The 26,107-nt window shown below is 44.5% G+C and overlaps 1 protein-coding gene across 1 annotated transcript in view; it reads right to left on the bottom strand.

Annotated features, from left to right (window-relative positions):
* The window catches only part of LOC126188636 (multiple PDZ domain protein), a 1,242,986-nt gene that overhangs the window by 1,111,477 nt on the left and 105,402 nt on the right, over nucleotides 1–26,107 (bottom strand). The window contains exon 11 of the mRNA XM_049930237.1: nucleotides 22,795–22,885. Within this exon, the coding sequence (XP_049786194.1) occupies nucleotides 22,795–22,885 (91 nt within the window). The remainder of the gene's footprint in view (nucleotides 1–22,794; nucleotides 22,886–26,107) is intronic.

Raw genomic sequence — 26,107 nt, 5'->3', positions numbered from 1 at the left:
ATATGAGCACAATGTCCAACCACTGTGAAACTCCGTCCGGTCGATAGGTCTTACAACAACCTTTTCCTGCCAGAAACGCAAAGTGCGTGTGTTTGTGGTGAGTTGAGGTAATATTTATCACACATATAACAAGGTTTTTTTGGCCATATGTAAGATTAGATACACGGATTTTAGAAATCTGCTTACTTTGGTAATAAATTCCCTCAACACGCAGAGTGAGTTTAATCGCCAATACTTCCAGAATGTCTAAGACTTTCAAAAAGAACTTTATAGCTAAATTGGAAAGTTTAAATTAAAAGAAATGATTACGCGGAATAATTCGTTGCTTGCTCGTGAATTTTTATCCAAAACGATACTGTAATTATGCTCCAGTCCACATATTCTACGGGCATGGCCCCATTTGACTCGTTTCTGTTCTCGTAGGTAGAGAAAGTATTAAAAGACGTTGTTTTACAAGCGTAGATGAGATTAACAACGAATCGCTGACAGAGCCACATACTATCCTACACATCGAGCTACATAAATACCGGGTGATCAAAAAGTCTGTATTAATTTGAAAACTGAATAAATCACGGAATAGCCGGCCGGAGTGGCCGAGCGGTTCTAGGCGCTTCAGTCTGGAACCGCGCAACCACTACGGTCGCAGGTTCGAATCCTGCCTCGGGCATGGATGTGTGTGATGTCCTTAGATTAAGTTAGGTTTAAGTAGTTCTAAGTTCTAGGGAACTGATGACATCAGATGTTAAGTCCCATAGTGCTCAGAGCCATTTGAAATCACGGAATAATGTTGATAGAGAGGTACAAATTGACACACATGCTTGGAATGGCATGGGGTTTTATTAGAACCAAAAAAATACAAAAGTTCAAAAAATGACCGATAGATGACGCTTCATCTGATCAGAATAGCAATAATTAGCATAACAAAGTAAGACAAAGCAAAGATGATGTTCTTTACAGGAAATGCTCAATATGTCCACCATCATTCCTCAACAATAGCTGTAGTCGAGGAATAATGTTGTGAACAGCACTGTAAAGCATGTCCGGAGTTATGGTGAGGCATTGGCGTCGGATGTTGTCTTTCAGCATCCCTAGAGATGTCGGTCGATCACGATACACTTGGCGACTTCAGGTAACCCCAAAGTCAATAATCGCACGGACTGAGGTCTTTGGACCTGGGAGGCCAAGCATGACGATTGTCATGCGCAGTCACTGACGTTTTGCTGTCCAGCGCCATCTGTCGGACCTTTTATGAACTTCGTTTTTTTTTTCTTCTAATAAAACCCTATGTCATTCCAAGCATGTGTGTCAATTTTTACCTCTCTATCTACATTATTCCGCGGTTTATTAAGTTTTCAAATTTATGCAGACTTTTTGATCACCCGGTATTTCGGGAATTACAAAAACCGTTGGCGTAAGCGTTCGATATCTAATGAGGACTGTTTAGAAACGGATAACACCTAAGTAGACGATTAAATAAGTTTATCTTTTAAAAATCTAAAATCAATTATTTTTTGAACTCTGTTATTTTTTGTAGGACTCTTGATAATGATTACTTTCGAAATCGGCTTAGCTACTAAATAATTTTGTTAGGCTTAACTAGAATTAAGTTTCTAGTGAAAAGTAATGTGCTCACTGATTCTCTCAGTCAATAAAACGGCAAATATGATCTACCTTTCCGTGCAACTGTTCTTTCAAGCAGCTTGCCGAATTACAGATTCTTCGGCAAACATCATCAAAGTTTAGCCTAGAAACACTAACGCATTTTCAATTATGTGCTCTTCCAACAGCGGAATACTTTATGACCACCACAATTTTTTTTCAAAAAAAGAACAAATTACGTTAATTGTTGTTGCCTTTTATTAACATCGCACTTTTAAAGAGTAGCTGATGTGTAAGTAGGGTCCATAACCTGGAAATATCGAATATGAGATTCATTATGAAAAGTTACATCTACTACTATGACTTAAATGTTTGGATTAAGTTTAAGTGAAAAATTTAGAACAATTATTGACTGTTGTAAAAGAAGCCATTCAAAACAATAATTTCTTTATCAAAATTTTTGTATGTTAAGTACACGACTAGATCAAAATATTTCAAAAAAAGGGCATAAAGTCAATTCGTTTTCCAAATTTCTACTCGGTTCCATTCCCAACTTGAGGTAGGTGGGCACTTTTGACGTCTGGCTTCCCTTTGCACAATTAGACAGTGCGCCTGGGTAAGCCGCGACCGCCTAAGTGCAGTGCGTGACAAAGGCAGCAGGCGGGCCGTTGTCCGGTGCTCGGCCGCTGCCGCTGGCTGAGGCGCGGCGTCGCGACGCCGCAACACGCATCGATCCGCCGCTGCCGGCGGCGCCCGACGCCGGACGCCACAAAAGATTGCGGCGTCGGGCCGAGGCGTCGAGCGACGGCCGGCCTGCCGGCCCTGCCGTGTCCGTCACCGGCCGCAGCTCCGCACACAAAACACGCCGGCCGCTGTTTACTTCCTCGAGGCGTTAGCCGCCGGCTTCCTTTGTAACAATGCCCGGCAAACAGCCTCCCGAGTGACCGCCGACTTGCCGTTCCTTGCCCAGGCGTGAGAATAACGCGCGAAGGGAGACTATTTTAAAATCGCATAGGCTGCAGCTCGTCGAACAGACATACCGTTGTGACTGTTGCACTAACTCCTGCATGGAGGACAATTCTCCCTGATGAAGAGCAGCTGAAAGTTCAGTCCCCAATCCAGGTGGAGTCACAATTTGCTTTTACGGAGGCTATTCGTCTATATTGGTCCCTTATTCAGCTTGCATTTATCGCGATTCTCTCGCTCAGCGCCAAGTCCCAGGCAATAGGGAAAAAAAACGCAAGTAACACACGTCGTAAAAAAAGGTGGGGTTTAGAATGGATCCGCAAAATTACAGACCAATGTTCTCAACGTCGATTTGCTGCAAAATTCTTGGGCACGTTCTTAGTTCGAATATAGTTCAAATGGTTCAAAGCACTATGAGACTTAAACATCTGAGGTCATCAGTCCCCTAGACTTAGAAATACTTAAACCTCACTAACCTAAGGGCATCACACACATCCATTCCCGAGGCAGGATTCGAACCTGCGACCGCAGCAGCAGCACGGTTCCGGAATGAAGCGACTAGAACCGCTTGGCCACAGCGGCCGGCTCGAATACAGTAAATTTCCTTGAAACAGAAAGTTTTTACTAATCGACACGGATTTAGAAAGTACTGCTCGTTCGAAACTCAGCTTTCTCTTTTCTCTCACGATATCTTGCGAAACCTTGGAAGAATGGCAACAGGCAGATTCCAGCCGGCCAGAGTGGCCGAGCGGTTCTAGGCGCTTCAGTCTCGAACCGCGCGACCGCTACGGTCGCAGGTTCGAATCCTGCCTCGGGCATGGATGTGTGTGATGTCCTTAGGTTAGTTAGTTTTAAGTAGTTCTAAGTTCTAGCGGACTGATGACCTCAGCTGTTAAGTCCCATAGTGAAAAAAAAGACAGATTCCATATTCCTAGATTTCCCGAAAACGTCCGACAAAGCGCTCCACTGCTGACTGTTAACGAACACTCGAGCGTACTGAATGGGTTCCCACGTATGTGAATGGCTAGAAGGCTTCTAAAGAAATAGAACCCAGTGTGTTGTTCTCTACGGCGAGTGTTCATCAGAGACAAAAATATCGCCAGGAGCGACCGCAGGAAGCGTGATACGACCGCTCTTTTCCTCTGTATACATAAATGATCTGGCAGCTAGGGTGAGCAGCAATCTACGACCGTTTGCTGACAACGTCGTAGTGTATAGAAAAGTACTGTCGTTTGGGAGAGGATACAGGATGACTTTGACAGAATTTCTATTTGATGTGATGAATGGCAGCAGTTTGGTCTAAATGTAGAAAACAGTGAGGTAAAACAGGTGAGTTGGAAAAACAACCCTGTAATGGTCGAATACAGTATTAGTGGTGTGCTGTTTGACACATTCATGCCAGTTAAATACTAGGCGCAAAGTTACAAAGCAACAGAAAATGAAACGAGCACGTAGGTTCTGTTGTAAGGAAGGGCAATGGTGGACTTCGGTTTATTATGAGGATTCTAGGAAATCGCAGCTCATGTCGTATACGGATATAGTACATTCGTAGACTCCTCATCTAATGATGGGTCTTGAAACTTCAAGTGCCTGCCAGGTCAGGTTTTTTGGGATTTCCTTGATGGTCTCCTATGAGTCAAAGAAACCTTTTACCATTCGCATTACCCTCTTTTGTAGTCGTTTATTGTCCAGTGTTCTATTTGGGTTTCGTTCCATACAATATTCTAGGATGGTCGCGAGGGATTTTTGTAAGCAGTCTCCTTTGTAACTCGCATTCGGGAGGACGACGGTTCAATCCCGCGTCCGGCTATCCTGATTTAGGTTTTCCGTGATTTCCCTAAATCACTCCAGGCAAATGCCGGGATGGTTCCTCTGAAAGGGCACGGCCGACTTCCTTCCCCATCCTTCCCTAATCCGATGAGACCGATGACCTCGCTGTCTGGTCTCCTTCCCCAAAACAACCAACCAACCAATCTCCTTTGTAAATTGATTGCATTTTCCCAGTATCCTACCAGTGAAACGAAGTCAGCCATCTGCTTCACCTACGACTGAGCCTACGTGATAATTCCACTACAGGCCCCTACCAATTATTACGTCCGTCTCCGTAGTTGAGTTGTCAGCGCGGCTGACTGCCACGCAGAAGACACAGGTTCGATTACCGCTACTGCCAGAGATTTTCCTTGGTAGGTGGACTGGAACGGGGTGCACTTAGCCTCGAGAAGCCAACTGAGGTGCTACTTGGCCAAGCAGTAACGGCTTCATGTCACAAAAATTGTCATTGATCGGGGGAGAGGGTTTCTGAGCCACACCCAGACATTTCGCATCCAGTTACACCATTGAAACAGGATGACACAGCGGTCGATCGGTATCGATGGATCCGCCAGTCGGCCCCTGTGACCGAGCGGTTCTAGGCGCTTTATTCCGGAACCACGCGCCTGCTACGGTCGCCGGTTCGAATCCCGCCTCGGGCACGGATCTGTGTGATGTCCTTAGGTTAGTTAGGTTCAAGTAGTTCTTAGTCTAGGGGACTGATGCCTCAGATGTTAAGTCCCATAGTGCTTAGAGCCATTTTTGATCCGTCAGTGCTTGTGAACGGAGTTTATATTCACTACTTGTTACGCCCAGGTAGTTACATGAGTTGATTGAATCAAATTGTGACTCACTGATGTTGTAGTCATAAGCTACTACGGTTATACGAGCTGTGTAGTGCACAATTTTATAAGCCTCAACATTTAAGGTAAGCTGTTCATCTTTGCACCACTCTGAAATCTAAACAACATCTGTCTGAATACTTGCTCAGCTTTATTTTATTTTTTTACTTTATTATGTACCGCTGTATCACCTGCAAAAAGAAAATTACAAAGATTTCATTAATATTATTACCCAGGCTATTAATATACAGTATGAACTGCGAGAGCCCCACATACACTTCACTGGAGGACGCTTGAAGTAGCTTGTCAGTAACTCTCCACCCAAGATAACAGACTGCATACTGCCTACCAAGACATCTTCAGTCCATTCGCAAATTTCGTTTCTTACACCATAGGACTTCACGTTTCTTTTCTTAATACACGTTGGTGTCGTCAAATGTTTCCCAGGAATAAGGAATACCGCACCAACCTGATAGCCTAACTGATTTGATTCGGGAGGTCTTCTATGAGGTCTTCTGGTACTCAGTCGAGCCAACGTGTTTGCGGTGGACAGATAGGTAGCAAGTTCAAAAAGGAAAGGAAGATAACGATTTAATATCCGGTCGATAACCACGTCATTCGACACTGTGCACAAGCTCGAATTAACGAAGGAGACTGGAAGTCATTTTCAACCATTCCGACATTTGCCTTAAGCGATTACAAGATAATCCGTTTAACTAAGAGAAAGAACCAGATAGGATCCGATTATAAGATTTGTGGTGAATATATGGAAGACGTCCTCTATCTCGAATATTTAAGGACAATACTAAAAAACGATGAAATATGATCAATACGTATCGTTATTATTAGAGAAAGCGTATGGAATACAGATTCGTTCTGAAAAGTGCGGTGCATCGGTAAAGAACATCGCGTGTAAAACGCTCTTTGCGACGAATTCTAAAGTACTGTCCCAGCGTTTGGAGTAGAAATGACAGCAGGCCTCTAAAGAATTCACTGACTCTCTTCTGGGATCATAACGGGAGGTAGCCCCCGCCACGTACTGTAAAATGGCCTGTAAAGTACATACCTGGATGTACATGAAAAATCAATTAAGAGAAGGTGCGGAAAAACCAAAATTTAGGAGGCCGGATGGGATTTTGAATGGCGGTCCTCCCGAATGCGAGTCCATTGACTTAATCAATGCGCCATGTCGCTAGGTAGTAACCAGTTCCAATCGCAGCAGTGGAAAAAATTTCTTGTTGGCTCACAAGGGAGGAGAGGTGGAGCCATACAATACGTGACAACAAGAATTATGTACGAGCGTCCTCACCAGACTACTGAAATGACACGAAATGAAATGATTGTGGGGTATTGTTGGCCGTGAGGCGTCAACCGGGGAAGTTCGACCGCCTGGTTGCAGGTCTTTTATTTCAGGTGACGGCACACTGGGCGACTTGCGCGTCGGTGATGATGAAATAATGATGAGGACAACACGACACCTAGTCCACTAGTGGAGAAAATTTCCAGCCGGGAATCGAACCCAGGCCAGCTGCATGGTAGGCAAGCAGGTAGCCAGCCAGCTAGGCAGGCGGCTACTGTATTGAAATTTGGGGGTAGTTTCGCGTTGCCCTCGAAACACAGGTATTCGTGGGTCACATCACATGTGAGGTGTTTCGGGAGGAATATAAACGAAGATACACTGATGAGCCAAAATATTATGAACACTTGAATAATACTGTGTTGGTCGTTCTCTGGAACGCAATACAGAAGCTATTCGGCGCAGCATACATTCGACAAGTCCTTGATAGGTTTCCGAAGGTACCTGGTACCAGATATATACGCATATGTCATGCAATTCCAGCAAATTATGGATGTTTTGTGGGCGCGGAGCTAGCGCCTAATAGCGTTCCAGATTTGTTCTGTCGGGTTCAGATGAGGCGGATTAGTAGGCCAAGATATTGACGTGACCATTATCACGTTCCTCAAACCACTGTACCACTTTTACAGCCTTGTGACACGAAAAGTTGTCCTTATGGAAGATACCACCGGGGAAGACATCAAACATGAAGGGATGCAGCTGTTAAGCAATAATGCTGACGTAATCTACAGCGGTCATGGTGCCTGCGATTATCACCAAAGGTTCCATGGAGGCCCAGGTCAGTATCCACAACAGAATAACGCTGCGCTCAACTGCGTACTTCCGCGGCGCCGTGCATATTTGGAGCAGTTACTCCCTTGGATGACGCCTTATCGGATGATGACCATCGACATGATGTAATAAGAAACGTGATTCAACCGACCAGGTGACAAGTTTCCACTGATCCACAAAACGATCTCCATGACACCATCCCCAGTAAAATCGCAACTAACGATTTCGTTGGGTACACGTAGGGGTCATCTGCTGCGGAGCCACATGGCCCATAATGTTCGCTGAACAGTATGCCCTAAGCAGTTATCTTTATACAACCTGGATGTATAACTCTGATCTGAGACCGTGGAGCCGGCCGGGGTGGCCGAGCGGTCCTAGGCGCTTCAGTCCGGAACCGCGCGACCGCTACGGTCGCAGGTTCGAATCCTGCCTCGGGCATGGATGTTTGTGATATCCTTAGGTTAGTTAGGTTTAAGTAGTTCTAAGTTCTAGGGGACTGATGACCTCAGGCGTTGAGTCCCATAGTGCTCAGAGCCATTTGAACCATTTTGAGACTGTGGAACTTCGGCGTGCCTGGAGATTCTGGTCATCCGCACGGTCCGCCATATTATTGTTAGGCAAAATGTTTCTTGTACGTGAAAAGATATCTTTACTTATATCAACATGTGATATATTAGGCTGATGTGGGAATAGAGAAGAATTTCCATTTTGCATTCTCGTGCCATTTCGTGTCAGCCAAATTGTAATTAGGCAAGACACAAAATAAGAACATCTTTGGTCAGCACGCTCAGGCAGCTGGAGTTCGACATCCAGATAGTACAGAGATCACTAGCTCTTACATTTGATCTATACCAGCATTACTCAGTCCTCAGATCTGTCACAAATGCCGCTTATCCAGCTTCACACAGTGGACAAACCTCCGAACTCCACGATCTGTGATGAACCGCCAATGTCCAATACCTTATTGCTTACTCATTGTTTCACTGTCCTTCCATATATGTTCATGATGGTAGCACGGGAACAACGACCAGCTAGGCCCATTATCTAGGTGTAGTCATCGACGAGAGGTGGAACTGTACAGCACACATTGATACCGTTTCACAAAGATCCCTGGTAATGCTAAATAACCTTATCGGAATTGGTCACGAACGTTTCCATCTGACCTAATCAAACTATACCACAACAGCATCCTAACATCAATAGTAGGATACGGATCAGGGGTCTGGGCACACAGGCTCACGAGGGTTATGCCTGCCATGGCCGTAAGAAGGGTGCAGCGAAATATGCTCCTGCATTCAGTAGGAGCATACAGAACAACTCCAGGGGGGAGGGGGGGCGGGGCGCTTCTAGTGCTAATGGGGATCTGTCCACTGGGCATCAAAATTAGGGAACAGGCTGCCCGGTATTGGGTGAAGAAAGAGAGGAGGGAGAAAATAATGGAAATAATGGGGCTTTATGTTCAGGACAAGCTTCGAATAAAAAGAAGAGAGATATAACTATAGCAGGATCAATGGACTAATGAGGAAACGGGGCGCAGAACTTTTGAGCTGCTGCCGAAGATAGAGGAACGCTTAAAACTTACATACTTCAAACCAACCAGAGGACTGCTGCACTTCCTTTCTGGACATGGGCCCCACCCGACATACTTGTGTCGGTTTGGGAAGCGGGCTGCTCCAACGTGTGAATATGGTGCTGTGCAGGGCACTCCAGACCATGTGGTGTATGAGTGCCCCCTCTTCGACGATATTGCAAATCAACTCCCTAACAACCACACGCACCACCTGCTCAGGCAAGAGGACACATTCAACGTCCTAAACAAACTTTCGGATGAGATCTCTAGAAAAGTCCTTAGGGAATTTTTGAGGAACAATCTGTAAATCATCACACTGACTAAGACTCCGTACACCTTCCTCGTTCCGCCGGGGTCTGGACTTGGCCAGCCGCTTCACGGCTAGGATCCGCCTTGCCTTGGATTACGGGGGAGGGTGTTCACCACCACTGATTAAGACACGCACCAATTATGACGACAGATATTAGAAATAGGTTAGTTGTACAAAGAAAGGATAAAATTTTAGCATAGTACTGCAGAGAGACTGCGTCATCGGCCAGCCCAGTGCCAGGGGCACGCCCACTGGGGTTAGCTCGGTGGGCAAGGCCAACAATAACTAGGTTTATAGATTACTGGCACAACTGTAGCGCTGCAGGTAGTGTAGTTAGTAGCATAAAGGTAGCTGTAATTAACAACAATAAAGTTCAGAAAAAGATAAAAAAAACAATAACTTGCACTTAGCCACATGTAGAAATAGAGTAGATTAGAGTTCCCTCTAGTGGTGAAGGAATAAGAGTATTTACCTGTAGTGTAGAAATAATAGCTGCAGAAATGTAAAATATAAAATTACGACCCACTAATGTACTTAGATAGTGGGTTAATACGTATGATTATAATAATTTGAATAAAGAATTTTGAAAAAAAAAAAAAAACGACCAGCTTCGCCTTTTACGAAATGTTCATTCACATGCGGCAGACCATAACAATCTGATTTTGTCGAAGTCATTTATGTGAATAGACTTCTTCATTTACGACCCGTATCGTGGTTGGAATGATTCCCCATTTGTCCCTGCTCGTATTATCCACAGTGAGACGACAAATATCAATGGGATAGCGATATGCACATGTACTGATGGCGGTAGTATCGCGTACACAAGTACAAACGGGCAGTGCATTGAGCGGCGCTGGAGGTGTCATTTTTACTCAGATGATTCATGTGATTATGGGCGTACGACGGGAATTAACAGACTTTGAGCGCGGAATAGTAGTTGGGAACATTCCATTTCGGAAATCGTTGGGGCATTCAATACTGTGAATTTTACAGTGTTGCGAGTGTGGCAAGAATACCAAATTTCAGGCATTACCTATCACCATAAACAACAGTGACTGATGGTCTTCACTTAAAGACCACGAGCAGCAGCGTTTGCGTATAGCTGCCAGTCCTACAAGACAAGCAACACTGCGTGAAATAACCGCAGAAATCGATGTCGGAGGTACGACTAATGTATGTATTAGGGCAGTGCTGCGAAATTTGGCGTTAGTGGGCTATGGCAGCAGACGACGAACGCCAAGTGCCTTTGCCAACGCCATGATATCGCCTGCAGCGCCTCTCCTGGGCTCGTGACCATATCGCTTGAAACCTAAATGACTGGAAAACAGTAGCCTGCTCAGTTGAGGCCGAATTTCAGTAGGTAAGAGATAATGGAAGGTTTGGAATGTGGCATAGACCCCACGAAGTCAAGGACCCAAGCTGTCGGCAAGGCATTGTCCAAGGTGGTGGTGGCTCCATAATGGTGTGAGCTGTGTTTACATAGAGTGGACTGGGTCCTCTGGTCCATGTGAACCGATCGTTGACTGCAACTGGTAACGTTCGGCTACCTGGAGACCATCTGCGGCCATTCATGGGCTTAATGTTCCCATATAACGATGGAATTCATATGGATGACAATGAACTATATCACTGGCCACAACCGTTCGCGAATGTTTTGAAGAACATTTCGAACTATTCGAGCGAATGATCTGGCCACCCAGATCACCCGACATGAACAGTTATGGGACATAATGGAGAGATCAGTTCATGCAGAAAATCCTGCACCAGCAACACTTTTACAATAATGGACGGCTATACAGGCAGCAAGGCTCAGTATTTCTGTTGGGGACTTCCGACGACTTGCTGACTCTATGCCACGTCGAGTTGCTGCATACCCCGGGCAAAGGAGGGTCCAGCACAATATTAGGAGGTGTCCCATGACTTTGCCACCTCAGTTATTTTCCTTACCTCGTCACGGGCCAGTAACGCCGTCAAGCGGCATTCAGTTCGCCGTGGGCAGTTGTCATAATGTTTTGGGTCAGCAGTGTATGTAGTGACAAATGAAAATTTGTGCCGGACGGAGGTTGGAACCCGGATCTAACCCGGATCTCAACCTACGGGAGCAGTTGCTTCAACTATTTAGGCTTGGCTTCTGATCACGCCACCACAACTGACTCAAAATTTCTTTGTCACTGGTGTTTTCTTCCTATTATTTCCATATATCAAAGCAACACGGGAACCCGGCGTTCATCTCTTGAGTCAATTAGTGAGCAAATGATACCGCTTTCCCACGATAGTTCCGATATAATGGGAAACTATAGGCAAACTTCGAATCACTTCCTAAAATATAACTCGTAATCATTTGCACAGTAAAAAACTTGTAATGCATTTGTTGCCTTCACTTTCAATTTATTATACACAGTTAGAAGCTACAATAAAAAAGGGCCATAGCATGTGAAGGATGCGCCAAGATCAGTGAGAAGCTACAATAAAAAATGGCCGTAGCATGTGAAGGAAGCGCCAAGATCTGCCGGTATAGCACAAAGCGCAGCGCGCTAGCTTGCGAGACGGGTAGGTGTTGTGCAGGACTGGAATCTAAATTCGCGCGGCGCATTACCAACCGTCGCTGCTGCGCTGGCCAGCTTGAATGTAGTTTTATGGCGGTTTCGCACGCTCCTTTAGGCAAATGCTAGGCTAGTCTCCACGAACAATTAAAATGTCAACACAAACAGCACAAAGTTTAAACAAGTCATGGATAGGTGGCGCACAGGCTTTCCCTCCGTTAGGTAACTAAGGACTGTAGTGACAAGAATGTTATTCGTTCGCACAGTTAAATGAAATAAACTTGCCAAAACTTCTGCGCAACGCATGCTCTACTAATAACGAGAATAACTCTAGATAAATGAGCAAGATGAAAGTTGTAAGAGTTGTAAATGGCACGGGGCGGCCTTAGAGGTACTTCGATGAGTTGCTATTCACAAAGATTGTCACACAAAATGAAAGCAGGGCAAATATATTTAGACGCCGGCTCTAAGTGCCTCATTGTTGCTTATAACGATAACTGATGACTAAAACGACGAGACGCCTCTTTGTCTTCTGTGTCTATACGAGAGAAAGGTAGTTTGTGAAAAACAGCTAATTGCTTCATTAAGAAAACGAGGCCAGATACTCTCCGGTTTACAGAAACGGATTTAATTAACGCGAAATTCGACACAGAGGCGGAAAAATCATGCGTCTCAGCCACGACGCTCTACTTCCTGACCTGTATTCGTGAATGAGAAAGTTTAGAATAGGCAATGGGAAAAAGAGGTAATGGCTGAAAAGATATATATACTGGAAATACTGTTTCAGTTTTTAATTACAAATTGGTTGTTAGGACACCGGCTAAGCGGGCGGAGGGGTAGGGTTCCGTTACTCTTCCGCTCTATATTTTTGCATTCTCACAGTTCATTATTAATACGTACGCTACAGTTCACCATGACCTATGATTTTTTTTTTCATAGCACATGGACATATACTGCGTGCTTGAACTGAAATAACGATTTCGGAAACAGTTTTTGTTTTGAGATATAACGTTTTATGAAAATGTGGAAACTTATACATTTCAAAATACGTTTGTCTCTGTGGAGCGACAGGATGCGAGTTCTGAGAGAGAGGGGATCTTGACTAAGAGGCCAAGCATTTTAATATTGTACTTCTGTATGCACACGACAGGCATATTTACTTTGTAACAAACATCGCGAATTTTCTAGCTGTTAATATTTTGAGAGTGACTTTCAAAAATTCCATTTTAAAGAACTACAGATTCGATCCTCAAATCTTCTTGGTTAACTGTATTATGTATCGATAATCAATATTTACAATTTTGTTTTTCGCGTTGATCATCTAAGTTGTTAGTGACGTCATTGTTTCCCAACAGGATTGGGCCTTTGCTTCTGCGTGTGGATGAAACACGCAAGAACTTCGTTTCGCGCATTACGCAGTGAGATAAACACCCTGATTATGTAATTTAATTATTAATCTGTTGACATCCAAGTAAATATGTCACTTCTTTGGAGGAAAACAAGAGTAAAGAAAAAGAGAAGTTTTCAGTTGAATTACAACAGAAACATACGTCTAAGGGAAGCAAAATTCGTGATTTGTTGCGCATACATCAGTGCGGTCCCTAAATGTGTCAGCGAATTAGAAAGACATACCGTGGGTCATTTCAAAAATCCTCCATACTGCGCATGCGCGACCATTATAGTGGCGTATTCAAGTTGAAATTCATGTCAGTTGTGAGCGAGACTTAAGGCATGACGGTCATATACGAGTTTGCTGATTCGCGTGGCTGTGTCGTGAGTAACTCAGCTTTAAAATGGAAGCTGAACTCAAGACAGGTCTGATTATACAAAATGACGAGCGTTTCTAGCCAACTGAAATTAACAATGCTTTGAGAGGGGAGTATGGGAATAGTGAAGTGGATAGTGGCACGGTGTCACGGTGGTCTGCTCGTTTCCGTGAGGGTCGGGTAAGCGCTGATGACAACCCAAGAAGTGTCAGGCCATCAACTGCAACAGACTATACCTCTCAGGTTATTACTAAGACATTTTGAGGGAGGATCGACGATAAACATGTGAGAAAATAGCATATGAGGCCAGTATGTCTGTCACTTCAATTTACAGAATCATAACTGAAAAATGAAAGATAAGAAATAATGCTGCCAGGTAGGTTCCGCATGAACTAAATATAGATCAGAAAGCAGGTCGCAGAAGAATTGCTTCAACGTTATCGAACAGAAGGAGAATAGTTTATGAAAAGAACTGTTGCGCTTTATGAAACCCGGATACGAGATTTTGAGCCAGAAATGAAGTCTCACTCGTCCGACTCTTCACGCCCGAAAAAAATTCGTCGTCAACAGTCAAAGGTGAAACTGATAATTATCTTTGCGAATGACATGGAGTCAGCTACAAATAGAGTGCCGCAGGGGACGTCTGTAATAGGCGCGTACTATAAGCTGCTTCTGCAAAATGTTTAGGCCCGAAAATTCGTCAAAGAAGGCCTGACATGCTTCCAACTGTTGTCGTTATTTTGCACGATAAAGCAAGACGGATTGCTGACCTACCGTTGAGAGAAACGCTCGACAAGTATGCATGGGAAATACTTCCCCACCCACCATGAAATCCTGACATGAGCCCACCAGACTTTAATTTGTTTCCCAAACCGAAGGAACAACACTGTGAAAAAGTTTTGATGCAATTGATGGTGCTTCCATTGAGGCAAAAACAATGAAGGTGTCCTATCCGGAATACAGAAGTTGCCACAATGTTGGGAAGCTGTTGCAAGCAAGGATGGAGATTATAATGAAGGCCTATAAAGGTACTATGTAAAATGAGTCATTTTTTCCAATTCTGTCTTACAGCGCACAGAACTTTTGTAATGTGCCTCGCATCAGCACTGAGAAATACAATAAGGCTGCAAGAAGTGACTGAAATGATATTCGAGCTTCTTTTCATTCCAAAATTCTCAGCTATGAATAAAATGATTCAGCCTAAATAAGCTGCAACACCAGTTCGTATTTGACGCCGATCATTCATACAAGAATATGGACTGTAGACCGAACGTGAATAAAACGTTTTTTGAATGATGTGATATAGCTAAAAAGTTAAATGACAAAATCCAAAGACTACTGTAAACAACACTAGAAATTGTGACTGGAATGCTTCATCAGAGAATACTGTATTTTGGTTTAGGACCTGAAGCAGGCTGTCATAGTATGATTAAAATGGGCCCTGTTATGAAAACGAGACAGATGGGAAAAAGTAAGTTAACTGTTTATTAATTCAAATGTAGTCGCCACAGCTGTTAATCCATTTACCCGACTGTGACATAAAACGGTCAGTGCCTTCGTGGAGAGGTATTTGGGTTGCCTACGGAATCACGATTGTACCGAGGCGCGCACTTCTTCGTACGAAGCAAATCGACGGCAATGAATGTTATCATTCATGGCTCCGAAAATATGGGGAGCGATCGGGATTGTATGGAGGATGTGTAAGTGGTTCCAGCGAAACTTCTGCAATGTAGTAGAAACAAACTTGGCAACATGTGGGTCTGCCCTGAAGAAAACCTGGGTAAAACATGGTTCCGTAGGCAAACATTTTTCCATGAAGGGATTTACACATGTTCCGGACACATGTTCATAGGTCCTTTTTTCCTCCATTTCCAGTCAGGAATCCAACCCTGCAGTTTGTCGATTTTATTAATGATCACCCTGTATTGACAAGCACACAAACAACGCGTATTATACTGACAAGGGGAAGGCCTCAGACTCGGCCAACTGATTCGGCTCAAATTTGGCAGGTCGCTTGTGTACAACCTAAAACGAAGGACTCTTAGATATTTTGGGTCAACATCCCCTTAAGTTTGAGAAAATTGCCCCTACAGGTTATGACGAGGAATCGAATCAAAATTGGCGGGATTGATAGATAATTGTAAATGAACATTTTTCATCATCAGGTATGGGGCCCGCAAACGCAAACTTTTCCAGAAATCGAGGAAAGAAACTTATACAACTGTCGCTTCTGTAACCACATGGTAAACGTTTTTCGCCGACAGTGCCTTTAACGCAGCGGCCTAGGTAACCGGCTGAGAATCGAAAACCCGGGTTGGAATCTCGAAGAAACCTAGCGGATGTTATTCTTTTCGTTTTTATTTTTCCATATCTCAATTGATAGGGATAGGAGGCTTAATAACGTAAGTAAATCAATAAGGAATGATAATAATAAGGTAGGCAAACTAATTTCCCAAACGCCGTGAGTTAGTAAAGTATTACACTTTTAAGCCTTGTCACATGAAAACAACTCCGAGTAAGAGTGCTGCGAATTCCTCACGAGGGATCTCAGATAACGAACCGCGCGACGCTTGTTTACAGCGAGGCACGGGACAGAATGCACCCAGGGAGAGTTATGTTGCCTCTTGTCATATCATAGTTGTGCACCTGGAACAGTGAAGGTGTCTAGCACGAGCCTAATAGAAGTCAGTCGGAAACAATTGTTTTCCGTCATTAGGCTGCCGCGAACCTCGCGGATACATGTAGTGATTTTTCCATCGTTAATGCGCCGAATGAAATACGTTTTGTGAATGAATACAGTGTTCTTCCATAAGTAACATATGACGAGTACTGTATGTAGTTTGTAGTAATTAGCGCGTCTGTTTATGTCGTAGTAACTAGTTATTGTTTGTTGTGTTATATCTTTCAGTTGCACAATCTGAATAATGGAGAATGTACACCCTTCGACTAACGCTATAATATATAGCTGGGAGCCTGTCACAGACGATGGCAAGCGGGAAGTTACCGACGATGTGTTTTGGTTTGTAAAAGTGTTGCAAGACAGATGCATTATCAATGCACTATTTGAAGCAGCCAGTTATGTTTCTCGGCGTTTGAGAAGTTTATTTGCCTACCTTAATATTATCATTTATTTATTGACTTACTTACCTTATTAACCCTCCTATCCCTATCAACTGAGATATGGAAAAATACAAACGAAAAGAAGAACATCCGCTAAGCTTTCTTCGAGATTAAAACCCAGGTTCTCCGAATCCCAGACAATTACCTTGGCCGTTGCGCTATATATATATATTTTTTATTTTCTCGTTTTGTTCGATTCATTTGTTCGGTGCGGATGTCCCATGACACCCGTTCAAGTTCAGTGTTGAGCCGTTGACTCAGTTTTTTTTTTATTAAAGAGAGCAGCTAACCCTCTGACCGAACACACTGAGCTACCGTGCCGGCGACTATCGGTGCTCTCGGCGAAAAGCGTTTACCATGTGGGTACAGAAGCGGTAGTTGTAAAAGTTTCTTACCTCGATTTCTGGAAAAGTATGCGTCGGACCCCATACCTGATGATGAAAAATACTCTATTTACAATTATCTATCGATTCCGCCAATTTTGAGTCGATTGCTCGTCATAACCTTTAGGGATGATTTTCTCAAAAACGCGGGGGTATTGGCCCAAAATATCTTAGATTCCTTCGTTTTAGGTTGTACACAGCGACCTGCTAAATTTGAGCCGAATCGGTTGGCCGTGTCTGAGGCCTTCTCCTTGTGAGAAGTGTAGCACCTTAACACGATTTAGTAAATTTGATAAATGAACTCTGCAACTAATTTTAAACGGGATGCAGTATGTGCCAGAAACTTGTAACACAACGTCGCATTGAGGGAAGGTTCCGCAGTAAATTTCACAAAAACTGTTTGAGCAATTACGAGAGACAGTTGCAACTTGCAGAATTAATAAAGAATGCCAAGATATATTGTATTAAAATGTGGTCATGACCGGCCTCTACGTTACTGGTCCATACACTGTAGAACATAAATTACATATCTGACGTCAGCAGATGCAAATTAGGGCCAGTGGCAATCCTACTGTCAGTGCTCCAGCGTACCGAACGGCTTAAAATGGTTTACAAAATGTTTGAATCCTCGTAGAAATGGCGGTTATCGTTGAAACAACCGGTTTTCGATTATATCGGTTTTTTTCAATGGCATTCAAAGCCGAATCTTAAAACCCGACAAAATAACCGATTTCGGGTTTTTATTACTATTATTTCCTGCAACAGACGTAGAAATCGAATAAATACTGAAAAAAGTTGACTCATTCAGTTAGAAGATACATAGAATCAAAATATTAAATTAAATAGGCAAATAAAACTTAGTCCGTCCAGCATTCCCTGCTTCTCTCGAGACGTGATTAGTGGTTGAATACTATAAAAAATCCCCAGTATTCTAATTTTTTTATACTCTGCTCAAAAATAATGTAATCGAGGATCATACGACTATTTGGGTATTGTGATTAGTCAGCGCTAAATGGTGAAAACTGAGGCTGTAGAACTCTATTTTTCATGTTAATTTGTCCAGTTTTAAAAATTACAAACAGATAAATACATATTACGCAAAGATCAGCTACTTTCTGGTTTTACTGTAAAGTGGGAATGAATTGTTAAGTTTCATGTTTTCGCCTTATATGATGTCGCAACTTTGTTGTGGCTCCTCCCGATCTCAATCTTTTAAAACAAGTAGGGCATTGTATTTCATTGATACCACACTACATAAAATACTTCCAGAATGGGGATCGTGCCAGTCTGTAATGTAACTAATGTCCGACAGCAACAGCGCGGAACTACCATACAGACCACATGGGTCGAGTCTCGCACACGCTATTGTAGCTTCTTTAGCCTGAACCTTCTTTTATCTGGGAGTAGGCATTAGGAGCGATTTAAAATGGAATGATCATATAAAGTTGATCGTCGGTAAAGCAGATGCCAGACTGAGATTCATTGGAAGAATCCTAAGGAAATACAATCCGAAAACAAAGGAAGTAGGTTACAGTACACTTGTGCGCCCACTGCTTGAATACTGCTCACCAGTGTGGGATCCGTACCAGATAGGGTTGATAGAAGAGATAGAGAAGATACAACGGAGAGCAGCGCGCTTCGTTACAGGATCATTTAGTAATCACGAAAGCGTTACGGAGATGACAGATAAACTACAGCGGAAGACTCTGCAAGAGAGACGCTCAGTAGCTCGGTACGGGCTTTTGTTGAAGTTTCGAGAACATACCTCCACCGAGGAGTCAAGCAGTACATTGCTTCCTCCTACGTATATCTCGCGAAGAGACCATGAGGATAAAATCAGAGAGATTAGAGCCCACACAGAGGCATACCGACAGTCTTTCTTTCCACGAACAATACGATACTGGAATAGAAGGGAGAACCGATAGAGGTACTGAAGGTACCCTCCGCCACACACCGTCAGGTGGCTTGCGGAGTATGGATGTAGATGTAGATGTAGATTCACAGCCGAGATTTTGGGATGGAAAGAAACTTGAAGATCCTTCCAATAGGCCACGCCACCACTGTCTCAGCAACGCTGTACCAATTCTTAAGCCATGTGCTTGTTGTTCGTTTCTGTCGGCATTGTTACTAAAGTACCACTGATCAGTTTTCCCAATTTCTACAATAACACAATATTTCAAAGCAATGGGAATTTTACGAATAATAGTTACTCGTTCTTAAAAAAGCTTTATTTGAAAACCAAAAAATTTAGCGCTGCTTCTAGGGCTAATTGATATTTCGTTTTTTCTTCGTTATCAGTCTTCTTTCTTTTAGTGTTCAACCCTGAGGTTGGTTTGCAGCAGAGCGCCATTCCTCTCTTCTGTCTACCTTCTTCTTCCATTTCTATGTAATGTGTTACATCCAACGTTATTCATGATCTGTTGCTTGTATGATATCCTTGGTCGCCTCCGCCGATTCCTTCCCTCAATAGTTCCTTCTGCTATTGTTCCAATGATGCTGTTGTGCCGTAGGATGTGCCCTACAAGTTTGTCTCTTCTTGTTTGGATGTGCCTCCTCAAGATCTGGTTTCCTGTACTCTTCTAAGCACCTCTTCATTTGTTACTTTGACTCTCCCGCTGATCATCATCATCCGTCTATAGCACCACATCTCCAGGGCCTCTAGCCGTCTTCTCTCTTCTCTTCCAATTGTCCAAGTTTCACATCCGTATAGGGCCACACTCCAAGCGCAGACTGATGTTGTTGCTGGTGAGTAAGTTCTTTCACCGATTAAAAGCTATTTTGGCCTTTTGTATTGTGGTCGCGATTTCTTTCCGGCTTCTACCATATCTTGTGATTTTGCTTCCCAGGTAAGTAAATTCCTCTATCAATTGTCAGTAAAAAATAAAAAAAAAACGAGACCAAACAAATGCCGATACCGGTCACTCAGAACTAAAATACCGGTATCGGTTCTAACCGGTCGGTTTTTCCCATTCTCTTATCTCTTTCAACGGAGCAGACCTCTAATTATGGAGCGCCAAATTATGTGAAGCGGGCACTGGGAAGAGCTGTTTGAGGCGCGGGGCAGTACAGCGGCCGCTGACTCAGGCCCTCGTGGCCGCAGACGGCATCGATCCGCAGCTGCAGAGGGCCGCCGCCGCGCCATCCTACCTGCTGGCCCTTCCAACACCCGACACTGCCGCACAGCCTCGGCAGCTGTGGCCCCAGCACTCTCCTGTGCGGCCCATTTCAAACTTGCCCGGCAGCCGTCTCAACCTCTTAAAATCAAACGGTACTGTGTTCACTGCATACCGCCGAGGCAAGATTTCACGTTATCCGGCTGTTGTCCAGTGCACACACCACGGCTGCAGCTTCCTGCATTTCATTCCTTCCCAGTCTCTCAGAACAGTCCCAGGAAAATGGAATCTGAACAAATGATACCGCGGGTTTTAGATTATCTTCGTTTATAAACAAGCTAATGCTGGCTAAACGATACTCGCATTCGAACTACCCCGAGTACACGCCGCAGAGCTCGACCCTACTGCAAGTACAGAGTAAACGTCGACAAGAGCGAAGCCGTTCTGTTCACTAGAAGACCGAAGCAACTGCACAAACACCAATACTGTAGACCAATAACTCTACATGCACGCCCAATACGTTTCCGTGAGAAAGTCAAATACCTCGGTGTCTGGCTGGACCGGTAATTGCTCTGGGGGGACCACATACAACACATGACAAACCGAGCTAGCGCGAGGCTCAAACAGCTCTACTGTATGCTCAACAGGCGTAGCACACTGAACAGAAGGGTGTCGAGGTCCATGTACATGACACTTATCCGACCCCTGATGACGTACGCAGCTCCTGTCTGGGGATACTCTGCGCCTACACGCCTGCGCCGTCTGCAGCTCATACAAAACAAAGTACTCAAAATCATAAGCAATGCTCCACGATACACACGCATCGCGGACCTTCACCGGGAATACCGACTTGAGACTCTCACGGAGGTAATCCTCAAACTCACCACAAGACTATAGAGAAACTCCAGGCATTCGCAGAACCCGTTTATTCTAAATCTGGGGAACTACAACCACAACCATAGATGGAAACATAAAAGACCAAAAGACGTACTTGTAAGGACCTAACATCTATGGCCAAGCACACGCAAACACAATGGTACAGGTGAGCCCCTGTTAATCAGACGCCATTACTGGATATCCAGCTGGAATACACTGCCGAATAACTGGCATCACGCAGGGAAGCCGTACCGTACACTGCATGCAGACAAGCTCCACACATCCCCCACACAGTGAGATGATCTATGGCCGATCTCCCACTACTGTATAACGATCTTGATTGTTCCAGGAATGTAGCGGCTGCAGCAACTGGGATACATCGCCATCGCTTGCCACGGTAATGATGCATGATACCCATACTAACAAATTCAACCTTGCATGAACTATCGCAGCTAGTAAGCCACTACTGCTCTTACTACCCATCCCATTGTCGCAGAGGTTTTTTTCCCACGGCACGAGCCTTGGCACTTTTTTCCCTCTGCTCTTCAAATCGCTACCCTCACTCGCGTTTCGTCCACTATCTATCACCTGATGGACCGTGTTAATGCCTAGTCTTACCCACACGCACGGATAACATCACAGCCCAGTGTCCTGTGATCCACTTACTAGATAACTAACATGTTGACGGAGGTGACAGTATAACTTTTGGTTTGGTCACCACGTTGGTGCGGGCGTGGAGGGGCCCCATCTCTATAAGTACTGCTCGAACAATTACGTATTCGCGCGGCAACAGTGCAACCGATGCGCTGCATGAGGAACAACAAACTAACCACTACAAACTACCGCTCCGCCTAAAATTTTAGAGTTCCGAAAAAAAAAAAATAAAAAACCGGAGGAAATACTGCTAAATCCGTACAAAGTCATACTGTATTTGAAGAAATTTGCAATAAGAGTTTTCATACGTATGAGTAAACAAACATTTATGCTGATTTTTAAGTAAGGCTGACAGTCAGTGGCGAAAATGTACTTCAAAAAGTACCAAATACCTATGAGGCCTGCACAAGAAGACATAATATATAATTTAATTATTAGAGGCCGTTGAAGCACATACGACAGTGAAACTGATAATATTTCTGTACAACGGATTACTGTTCAACTATGAATATGATCTGAAGGTGAACGACAGTGCCTGAAACTTTTACTGCAATACTGACATAATACACAGCGATCGACAGACTGAAAATAAGTGTTTTTCGTATAAATAAGCACCGCAGATCACTCCTTACTGAAAAGTATGTCTTGTTTCGAAAAGAACGATATTTTAGAAAAAGCAGCTTTCAGTAAATGCTATCTGTCATGGTCGCAACACAATATTTTAAACTGTTGTACCAATATGATGAAAATGGCGCTGTCTTCTGAATTACAATAAATAATCCATTGTTATCATAATTAAGGTTTAAACTAAAATTAGTCAACACAATACTGCTCTTCATATTTAGCAGTACATACTTTCAGCAACATTCCGTGCCTATATTGGTGAATGGTCTTCATTTGCCACGTGGAAAACATTTCGAAGACAAATCGAAAGAAATGACTGTTGTTAGCTATAGTCACCCTCATGCCCGATGTTAAAGAGGACTGAAAATGGTTATCTCCCGTAAATTCCTGAGAGCTTATTTTCAGATAGACTTAAGTGATACTTTATTTTGGGTCACATATAATTACAACAAAATACACTGAGTGTAATGATGTCATTTTGCGTTACTCACTAGTTGTGTATCCAAACTCATCTTCCTCCTCAGGATCTGCTTCAATCTCCTCTTTACTCCTTTTGACATTTCCTGCACTAGCTCGGTGTATCTGTCAGGAAAAAAAAAATAAAATATGTCAAAACCGGGATTCTTCACTAGCAGCCAAATGATCAGGTTTATCATATATATCCGAACCACAACCACAGAAAACTGAACAATGAATGACGTGACAGTAAAAGCGCGCTACAAATTATTTAGCTACACTACTGGCCATTAAAATTGCTACACCAAGAAGAAATGCAGATGATAAACGGATATTCATTGGACAAATATATTATCGGCCTTGATACGCCTGGGCATTGAGTCAAACAGCGCTTGGATGGCGTGTACAGGTACAGCTGCCCATGCAGCTTCAACACGATACCTCAGTTCATTAAGAGTAGAGACTGGCGTATTGTGACGAGTCAGTTGCTCGGCCACCACTGACCAGACGTTTTCAATTGGTGAGAGATCTGGAGAATGTGCAGGCCAGGGCAGCAGTCGAACATTTTCTGTATCCAGAAAGGCCCGTACAGGACCGGCAAATGCGATCGTGCATTATCCTGCTGAAATGTAGGGTTTCGCAGGGATCGAATGAAGGGTAGAGCCACGGGCGGGTCGTAACACATCTGAAATGTAACGCCCACTGTTCAAAGTGCCGTCAATGCGAACAAGAAGTGACCGAGACGTGTAACCAATTGCATCACATACCATCAGGCCAGGTGATACGCAAGTATGGCGATGACGAAATACACACTTCCAATGTGCGTTCACCGCGATGTCATCAAACACGGATGTGACCATCATGATGCTGTAAACAGCACCTGGATTCATCCGAAAAAAATGACGTTTTGCCATTCGTGCACCCAGGTTGGTCGTTGAGTACACCATCGCAGGCGGCCCCGTCTGTGATGCAGCGTCAAGGGTAACCACAACCATGGTCTCCGAGCGGATAGTCCATGCTGCTGCAAACGTCGTCGAACTGTTCGTGCAGATGGTTGTTGTCTTGCAAACGTCCCCATCTGTTGACTCAGGGATCGAGACGTGGCTGCACGATACGTTACAGCCTTGCGGATAAGATGCCTGTCATCTCGACGGCTAGTGATACGAGGCCGTTGGGATCCAGCACGGCGTTCCGTATTACCCTCCTGAACCCACCGATTCCATATTCTGCTAACAGTCATTGGATCTGGACCAACGCAAGCAGCAATATCGCGATACGATAAACCGCAATCGCGACAGACTACAATCCGACCTTTATCAAATTCGGAAACGCGATGGTACGCATTTCTCCTCCTTATAAGAGGCATCACAACGACGTTTCACCAGGCAACGCCGGTCAACTGCTGTTTGTGTATGAGAAATCGGTTGGAAACTTTCCTCATGTCAGCACGTTGTAGGTGTCGCCACCGGCGCCAACCTTGTGTGAATGCTCTGAGAAGCTAATCATTTGCATATCACAGCATCTTCTTCCTGTCGGTTAAATTTCGCTTCTGTAGCACGTCATCTTCGTGGTGTAGCAATTTTAATGGCCAGTAGTGTTTATATAAGCGCAAAGTCCAGTATCTGTTCTTTTATTTTTCGATAAAAATTTATCAGTAAATGAAATAAATACAATGTCCACTCTGGTATGCCGGTCCGGAGACTTCGAGAGACCGCCGGAGAGTATAGTGCTCGCTCTCGGTCGCTAGGCGGTGCTGTTAACACCGTGGGCACCTGCATTGCCTCCCGCGGAGAGACAGACCATTCCGTCGGCCAATTACAATTCGTGGCCGCCCTGGTAAGTTATGCCGCAGAGCGACACGCATCTCGATCATTCCGAGCTAACTGTGGGATCAAGTCGGCGGACAGACGAGATGGAGCGAAAGGAGTGACTGATTGTGTCCGGTGCGGCTTGCGCAAACTGCCACAGCAACGGCAATCCCCACTGCAAGCTGGTTTCAGCAGTTGGTGGAGGAACAGAAGCCGGCCGATCAAGCTGTCGCAAATCTGTCAGTCACGAAAGCGGCCAGCTCCTCAACGGCATCTACCACTAGCCAGTCCAAGCGGAAGCCACCACCAGTAGTCATCGAAGTCAAGGACGACTAAAGAGGATTCCTGCAGTGCTTCAAGCAGTAGACGTTCGCAGCGTACACTCCGAGGGCTGTGAGAGCTGACACGATGCGGATGCAACTCGCCAACTGTGAAGACTATCGGGCGGTGACGAGTGAGGCGGAAGCACGCTAGTTTTCTTTCTACACATACGCCACTATTTCGAAGAGGTTCGCCAAGGAAGTGTTTAAGGGTTTCCCGCGTTGTGCGGACACTGACGTCCTGAAAGAAGAAATGGAGGAACTTTGACTTAGCGTGAGTTCGACGACACGCATGAAGTCACCCTAGACACAGAAAGTCAGTCTCTCTCTCTCTCTCCTCGTTATTTCAACCGATAACCAGAAGAATAAGAACCTCTTTCAGGCGACGCGTGTGGCCACACAGTAATCACAGTAGAACCACTTCGCACAACAGGGACCTACCTAAATGCTTCTGCTGTCAACGGATAGGGTATGCGACACGCTACTGCTCCTTCAGAGACGTACGTAAAGTGTGCAGGCGACCATGCGAGCACAAAATGCCCATATCTCAAGGCGCACGCATCGAGATTCAAGGACTGTGGCGGCTAGCAATTCGCAAGCTACCTAGGTTGTGGAAGCTTATAACGCAGCGGCAGTTCGCCAGCTTGGCGTGCCCTTAAAGCAGTAGGCTGATAGCTGCGCTCGACATCCGCATCCACTGATAACGATGATTGATGATGATTATGTGTTTAAAGAGACTAAACTACTGGGTGTTCAGTCCCTCCTTATCATAAGAGAAACATGTAAAAAGGTTGAGCCGTGGTAAAAAATTGCTGTTTTAAAGACCGCGCCGCAGCGCGTAGTGTGAAGCAGTCGCCCTCCGTTTCTGGGGGTGGCGCCGCTGTGGCAATCGCAGCTTTGGTGTCTCGCTCTGGTGGGAAAGGGGAAAGGTTGCCTGATCACGTGCATTTAAGCGGCGCTGCGAGCTCGCCAGTCGGTCAGTCTTGGTGAGTCTGGAGTCAGTCTGGGGTCAGTCTCTCGTCCCCAGCTTGCTAGTCTGCCTCTCGTCCGAATTTGTGGGGCAGTTAGTGTCTGTCTGTCGTCCGGAGTGTTTAGTATGTCTTTCGTTGGGATCAATCTTTAAAGCCGGATAAATGAGAGTCTTTCCACTCCCCCAGTAAGAGAGCTCAGCGAGTGGTAGCCCGGTCGGGGCTTAGTTCCTGCATCTGAGTCTGCGCGTT

This window comes from Schistocerca cancellata, chromosome 5 (genome assembly GCF_023864275.1).
Source record: "Schistocerca cancellata isolate TAMUIC-IGC-003103 chromosome 5, iqSchCanc2.1, whole genome shotgun sequence".
Lineage (NCBI taxonomy): Eukaryota > Metazoa > Arthropoda > Insecta > Orthoptera > Acrididae > Schistocerca > Schistocerca cancellata.
This window is presented reverse-complemented; position numbering and strand designations above follow the sequence as displayed.